The 7,981-nt window shown below is 58.2% G+C and overlaps 1 protein-coding gene across 1 annotated transcript; it reads left to right on the top strand.

The window, feature by feature from the left end:
• Positions 1-35: 35 nt before the first annotated feature.
• LENG8 (leukocyte receptor cluster member 8) lies at positions 36-7,078 on the top strand (the record flags this gene model as incomplete). Its single annotated transcript, XM_026052749.1, has 8 exons — positions 36-188; positions 1,361-1,636; positions 2,253-2,384; positions 3,134-3,422; positions 3,508-3,609; positions 4,795-4,863; positions 5,741-5,870; positions 6,867-7,078. Coding segments are annotated over exons 1-8 (1,359 nt in total), but the record flags the coding sequence as incomplete, so codon positions are not given.
• Between the last annotated feature and the right edge of the window lie 903 nt (positions 7,079-7,981).

The raw sequence follows: 7,981 nt of genomic DNA, 5'->3' as shown, positions 1-7,981 counted from the left end.
GTTATTCCCGTTGCCAGGAAGGCGCCGTGGCCGCCCGCCATGAAGGCGTTCGTGCAGCGCTGCTTCTCGGCGTGCTCCTCGGAGGAGGACAAGGACCGCACGGAGCAGCTGCTCAAGGAGCTGCTCCAGGCCCGGCTGCAGGACGGCTCCGCCTACAGCATCGACTGGAGCCGGGAGCCGCTGCCGGGGTGCGCCCCGTTCCCCGCGGGAATTCCCGGCAGCGATTCCTGGCGGCATGCCCGAAGGGATTCCCTACCAGAATTCCCGATGAGGTTCCCAGCGGAATTCCCGGCGAGATTCCCAGAGGGATTCCCAAAGGGAGGCCACCATTCCTGGCAGGAATGCCCAGCAGGATTCCCAAAGGGAGGCTGCCATTCCCAGGGGAATTCCCAGTGGGAATTCCAAACCAAGAGTTCCGTTGGGAATTCCCAATGAGGTTGTCGAAAGGAGTTCCCGAAGGCAGGCTGCCATTCCCYGTGGGAATTCCCAACAGGATTCCCAATGGGAGTTCTCAATGGGAATGCTCAGCGGGATTSCCAACGGGAATTCCCAGCAGGAATCCCTGAGTCCCGACAAGATTCCCAGTGACGTTGCCCAATTCCCAAAGGGACTCCCCAGTTCCCAAAGGGAGGTTCCAATTCCCAAAGGGATTCCCCAATTCACAACAGAATTCCCAGCAGGAGGCCCCGAGTCCCAATAGGAATTCCCAGGGGGATGCCCCGATTCCCAAAGGGAGGCCGCAAGTCCTGAAGGAATGCCCCAGTTCACAATGAGATTCCCCRAGGGAGGCCCCGAGTCCCAACAGGATTCCCCAATTCCCGAAGGGGTGGCCCAGTTTCCAGTGGGAATTCCCCAGTTCCCAAAGGGATTCCCGAAGGGATGCCCTGATTCTCAAGGGGATTCCCAGAGGGATGCCCTGACTCCCARTGGAGTACCCCGTGGCCTTTTCCAATTCCTAGCGAGATTCCCCAATTCCTTTCAGGATTCTGCAATTCCGTAACCTCGAATTCCACCTGGAATTCCAGCATGTCTTTTCCAACCTTAATCATTCCATAATTTCTACCTGGATTCTTATTGGGAGTCTACAATTCCTCCATGGAATTCCATCTGGAATTACAGCATTTCCCGCAGGAMTTCCCCTTGGAATTCCAGCATTCCCTCCAGGATTCACACTGGAATTCCCACTGAAATTCCCTTGGGAATTCCATATTCCCCAGCAGAATGTCCAAAGACCCTTGTGAACTCTCAGAATTCCATGCAGAACATCCGAAGTCCCTGGGCGGTCCCAGAATTCCGTAGGGAACACCCAAAGTCCCTGCGAGTTCCCGGAATTCCTTATGGAATTCCCACCTTCCCGCAGGTTGGGCCGCGACAGCAGCCCCAAGAAGAAGCGCTGGGAAGCGGCGCATCCGGCATCGCCGTCGGCCGGCGCCGGCTCCGCGGCGGTGCCGCGCGGGATCCTCGGAGCGCCCCGCGCCGGAGCCTCCGGAGCGGCCGCGCGGCCCCGCGGCGCCTTCGGCACCAAGTTCGGCAACCGGAACGTTTTCCTCAAGGAGAACAGCTCCTCGTCCAGCGGCGGCTCCCGCTCCCGCTCCCGCTCCTCCTCCCGCTCGCCCGCCCACCGCTTCCGGCGCAGGTAAACACGCCGCCTTCCCGGATCCGGGAAACGCATGCCACATCCACGTGGCATTCCTGGATCCGTGCAACCCATCCCACATCCACATGGCATTCCTGGATCCGTGCAACCCATCCCATATCCCAGATTGGCATTCCCAGATCCCACATCCCAGTGGCATTCCCAGATCTACGCAGTGTTCCCAGACCTGTGTGGTGTTCACGGATCTGGGCAGCATTCCCTCATCGGGGAAACCCATCCCGTATCCATGTGGCATTCCCATATCCATGCGGCATTCCTGGATCCGGGAAACCCATCCCCCATCCACATGGCATTCCCGGATCCCCACAGTCCATTCAGGATCCCTGGGATCCACATTCCCACCTCTCCATCCCCATGTCTGCACAACRTTCCCATCTCCCCATTTCCACATGTCATTCCCACCTCCACGTTCCTCGTTCAGTGACATTCCCACCTCCATATTCCCATTTCCCCATCTCCAGATGACATTCCCACCTCCCATCTCCGCACAACATTCCCATTTCCATATGACATTCCCACCTCCCCATTCCCGCCTYCCCCCCCCATTCCTGGCTCCAGGCACCGCTCACTGCTCCCATCCCCCTTCTTCCGGCAGCGCTTCCCACTCGGATTCCGAGAGCTCCGTGTCGGGCGCCGAGGGCCGGGGGGGGCCGCGCCGGGCGCCCCGGAGCCGGGGACGGGGCGGCCACTCGGAGCGGGGCCGGGGCCGCCCGCCCCGCGGCAAGAGGTAACGGATCCCGGCCGAGATTCCCGGGAATGCCGGCGCGTTCCCGGGATCCCTGTGTGGTCCTGGGATCCCTGAACATTCCTGAGATCCTTGTGGAGCTGCCCGGGAATTCTGACACATTCCCGGGATCCCTGCATGTTCCTGGGATCCTTGTGTGTTCCCTGGCATGCCCACGCATTCCTGGAATCCCTCAACATTTCCTGGGATCCCTGTGTTTTCCCTGGAATCCCTGTGTGGTCCTGGGATCCYGGAGGAACTGCCCGGGAATTCCGACACATTCCCAGGATCTCTGCTTGGTCCTGGGATCCCTGAACATTTCCCGGGATCCCTGTGTGTTCTCCGGGACCCCTGAGCATTCCTGGGATCCCCGTGGAGCTGCCCAGGAATTCCAACACGTTCCCTGGGATCCCTGCGCGTTCCCGGCATCCCTGTGGAGCGTGCCAATTCCTGGGAATTCCGACGCATTCCCGGGATCCCTGTGTGTTCCGGGATCCCTGCACATTTCCCGAGATCCCTGTGTTTTCCCTGGGTTCCCTGCACATTCCTGGGATCCCTGCGCGTTCCCCAGGACCACTGAATATTCCTGGGATCCGTGTGCATTCCAGGGACCCCAACACATGTCCCGGGATCCCCCCTTATTCCTGCCCCCCCCACCATATCCCAAGATCCCCTCCCATTCCCACCCCACTTCCCAGGATCCCCCCTCCCTATTCCCACCCCAATTCCCGGTCCCCCCCCTCTTCCCGCAGGCAGGAGCAGGGCCCTTCCAAGCGGAACCGCAAGCGGCTGCCCATGGAATACGAGGACCCGGAGAAGGAATTCAAGAAGCAGCGGCGGGCGGCGCGATTCCAGGGCGGGAAGAAGCTGCGGCCGGAGCCGCTCGTGCTGCCGCTCGGAAGCGCCGGAGCCTCTGGAGCGGCCGCTTCCGAAGGCCTCGACTGGACGGAGCTGCAGATCCTGGGAACCTGCCAGGACGTCACCAAGCGCTACCTGCGCCTCACGGGAGCGCCGGATCCCGCCACCGTGCGCCCCGTGCCGGTGCGTCTCCCCCGGGGGAATTCCGGGAGAAGCGGGAGCGCGTTTTCCCCCGGGGTTATCCCGGCGTTCCGGCATCTCCCGGCAGGTGCTGCGGAAGTCGCTGAGCCTGGTGAAGGCCCATTGGAAGGAGAAGCAGGATTACGCCTTCGCCTGCGAGCAGATGAAGTCCATCCGGCAGGATCTGACGGTGAGGCGGGAATGGCGGGAGAAGCGGCGATTCCCGACAGCGGGAATGCCGGCATGCGCATAGTTCCCGAGGGAAATGCTGGGAAGTGGCGCTCGATACGGAGGGGGGAATTTGGTGGTTCCGGAGGGGGGAATGCCCAGAAAAGCAGCGATTCCCGAGAGCGGGAATGCCAGGATGCGHGATGATTCCCAAGGGGGATGCTGGGAAACGCGCTGGATCCATAGGGAGAAACACTGGGAAACACGTTGGTTCCATAGGGAAAAGCGCCACGAAGCCTGCGGGTTTCCTAGGAAAAAAAGTGCCGGGAAGTGCATGGATTCCATAGGGAATCCATGTGAAATCCGTGTGAAATCCATGAAAAAAGAGGCAGGAAGAAGTCTAGAGATTCCATAAGGAGAAATACTGGGGAGCGCACAGATTCCGTAAGGAAAAGTGCCAAGAAGTGCATGGATTTCATAGGGAAATGTGCCAGGAACCGCATGGATTCTATGGGGAGAAGTGCCAGGAAGAGCCCGGATACCCTAGGGAGAAGCGCCGGGAAGTGAATGGATTCCATAGGGAGAAATGCTAGGAAGTGCATGGATTCCATAGGGAAACGTGCCAGGAACCGCATGGATTCTGTAGGGGAAAGTGCCAGGAAGAAGCCCAGAGATTCCATAGGGAGAAGTGCTGGAAAGCACACAGATTTCATAGGGAGAAATACTGGGAAGCGCACGGATTCCGTAGGGAAAAGTGTCAGGAAGAGCCTGGATTCCATAGGGAAAAATGTCAGGAAGAAGCACATAGATTCCATAGGGAAAAGTGCTACAAAGCGCACGGATTCCATAGGGAGAAATACTGGGAAGCACATGGATTCCATAAGGAAGAAGGCCAGGAAGCACCTGGATTCCATAGAGAGGAGTGTCGGGAAGTGAATGGATTCCATAGTGAGAAGTGCTGGGAAGCACACGGATTGCATAGGGAGAAATGCCAGGAAGCCTATAGATTCCGTAGGGATAAATGGTGGGAAGTACACAGATTCCATAGGGAAAGGTGCTGGGAAGCTCATGGATTCCCTAGGGAAGTCACTTGAGAAGCGAGGCGGGAAGTGGCTGGTTGCATCGGAAGGGAGCTCGGAAGCGCAGGCTCCAGGCACATCCCGGCGTTCCCAGCGTTCCCGGTGTCAATCCCGCCATTCCCGTGCAGGTGCAGGGCGTCCGCACGGAATTCACGGTGGAAGTTTATGAGACCCACGCACGGATCGCGCTGGAGAAGGTGGGACATGGACACGGAACACGGGATGGGGACACGGGACACGGATGTGGATACAGGATGGGGACATGGGATGGGGACACAGGATACAGATGCGGATATGGGATGTTGACGTGGGATGGGGACACCGGACACGGGCTGGGGACATGAGACAGGGACATGGATACGGGATGAGGACACGGAACACGGATGTGGATATGGGATGTTGAGGTGGGATGGGCACACAGCCACGGGCTGGGGACACAGGACACGGACACGGACACGGCATGGGAACATGGGGCACAGGACATGGGATGGGGACACGGACACGGGATGGGGACATGGGACTGGGACGTGGATATGGGATGGGGACACAGGAGGAGAATGTGGGACACGGGATCGGGACTCCGGACACGGATATGGATACAGGATGGGGACACGGGATGGGGACGTGGGATACGGGATCAGGACACAGACATGGATATGGGATGGGGACAAGGACACGGGACATGGGATGGGAATGGAGACATGGGATGGGACATGGGACATGAGAATGGGGACATAGGATGGGAATGGGGACACAATGAGGACACGGGGCACGAATGGGGACATGGGATGGGGACACGGGACACGAGTGGGGACACAGGAGATGGGATAGGGATGTGGGACATGGGAGTGGAGACATGGGACACGAATGGGGGTGTGGGATGGGAATGGGGACGTGGGCTGAGGAACATGGGATGGGGACACGGGATGGGGACACGGGATGGGGACACGGGACGTGAATGGGGACATGAGACAGGGATGGGGCCATGGGACGGGGGCCATGGGGTGGGAATGGGGCCATGGGACCCTCCTGGGGATGCGGGCGCCCCCGCGGTGACGTCCCCGCGTCCCCAAGGGCGACCACGAGGAGTTCAACCAGTGCCAGGCGCAGCTCAAGTCGCTCTACGGGGACAACCTACCGGGCAACGTGGGCGAGTTCACGGCCTACCGCATCCTCTACTACATGTTCACGCGCAACTCGGGCGGTGCGTGCGTGCCCACGGTCCCCAAGGGTGCCCAGTGTCCCCAAAGGTCCCCAAGGGTCCCCAAGGGTCCCCAAAGGTCCTCAAGGGTCTTCCAGGGTCTCCAAAGGTCTTCAAGTGGCCCCCAAATGGGGGTGAGGTTAGGTGCTACTGCGTTCTCTACTACATGTTCGTGTGCAGCTCAGGTGGTGAGTGGGACCCGGTGTCCCCAAGGGTCCCCAAGGGACCCAGGTGTCCCCAGGTGTCGCCCTTGGTGTCATGGGGCTTGGTGACCGCYCCAAGTGTCCCCTGTGTTACGGACAGTCTCCGTGCGTCCCCCATGACGCGAGGGTCTTTCATGTCCATCTCCATGGTGTCGTTGGGTCTCGTTGGCCAACCCCATTTGTCCCCCATGACATGAGAGTCTTCAGTGTTGATCCCAACACGTCCCCAGTGACATGAGGTTCTCCCATGTCCATCCCCATGACGTCACTGGGTCTCATTGGCCAATCCCACGTGTCCCCACAGGTTCCTCAGTGACATGAGAGTCTTTGATGTCCATCTCCGAGATGTCATTGGGTTTCATTGGCAACCCTGCGTGTCCCCATGTGTCCCTCATGACACAGGGGTCTTGGATTTCCATTTCCAAGACGTCATTGGGTCTCGTTGGCCAACCCTATGTGTCTTCCATGACATGAGGCTCTTCCATGTCCCTCCCCATGTGTCCCCTGTGGTGKYGTTGGGTCTTGGTGGCCAACCCCCTGTGTCCCCATGACATGAAGGTCTTCTATGTCCATGACATGAGGGTCTTCCATGTCCATCCCCACATGTCCCCCATGACATGAGGGTCTTTGATGTTCATCCCAACGTGTCCCCCGTGACATGAGGCTCTCCCATGTCCATCCCTCTGTGTCCCCCATGATGTCGTTGGGTCTTGGTGGCCAACCCCATGTCTCCCTATGTGTCCCCCATGACATGAAGGTCTCCCATGGCCATCCCCACATTGTCTCCCCCCCATAGACATCACCACGGAGCTGGCCTTCCTGTCGCCGGAGCTGCGGGCCGACCCGTGCGTGGCCCACGCGCTGGCCCTGCGCGCCGCCTGGGCCCTCTCCAACTACCACCGCTTCTTCCGCCTCTACCGCTGCGCGCCCCGCATGGCCGGCCACCTCATCGACAAGTTCGTCGAGCGCGAGCGCCGCGCCGCCCTGCGCGCCATGATCAAGACGTATGTGGGGGACACGGCGGGGGGGACGGGGGATGGGGTGGGGGGCGCGTGATGCAGGTAAGGGGGACGGGGGGAAGGAGGAATTGCAGTGTTTGGGAGGGATTTCTGGAGGGTTCTGGAAGTTCTCGAAAAGGTTCTGGGGGGGTTTCTTGGGAATTTCTTGGAAGTTTATTGGAATTTATGGAAAATTATGGAAATTTGAGATGGTGCTGCAAGGTCCTAGGGGTTGTCTGTAGGTTCCGGGGTGGGTCTTCTTGGAAGTTTGTTGGGATTTCTGGATTTTTTTGGAAATTTGAGATGGTTCTGTGGGTTCTCTGTAGGTTTCTAGGGGTCTTCTCAGAAGTTTATTAGGATTTATGGAAAGTTTTGCAAATGTGAGGTCGTTCTGAAGGGTTCTGGGGGATCTCCGCAGGTTTCTGGGGCTGATCTTGGAAGTTTCTTGGGGTTTATGGATTTTTTTGGAAATTTGATGTGGTTGTGGGCAGTCTCGGGTTTCTGGGGGATTTCTTAGAAGTTTCKTGGGATTTGTGGAAAATTATGGAAATTTTAGGTCGTTCTGGAAGATTCTGGGGGGTCTCATTGGGTTTTGGGGGTTGTCTTGGAAGTTTATTGGAATTTAGGGATTTTTTTTTTTTTTGAAATTTGAGGTGGTTCTGTGGGTTCTCTGTAGGTCTCGGGGGGTTGTCTTGGAAGTTTTTTGAGATTTCTGGGGGATTCTGAAGTTCTTGAGAAATTCTGGGAGGTTCTGGGGGGGTCTCTGCAGATTTCTGGATGTCTTCTCAGAAGTTTATTGGGATTTCTGGAAAATCAGGAAATTTGAGGTGGTTTTGGGAGGTCTCTAGGTTTTTGGGGATTTCTTGGAAGCTTATTGGGATTTATGGGAAATTTGGGAAATTTGAGGTGGTTC

Source organism: Nothoprocta perdicaria, unplaced genomic scaffold, assembly GCF_003342845.1.
Source record: "Nothoprocta perdicaria isolate Ctin4 unplaced genomic scaffold, notPer1 scaffold_904, whole genome shotgun sequence".
Taxonomy (NCBI): Eukaryota; Metazoa; Chordata; class Aves; order Tinamiformes; family Tinamidae; genus Nothoprocta; species Nothoprocta perdicaria.
This window is presented reverse-complemented; position numbering and strand designations above follow the sequence as displayed.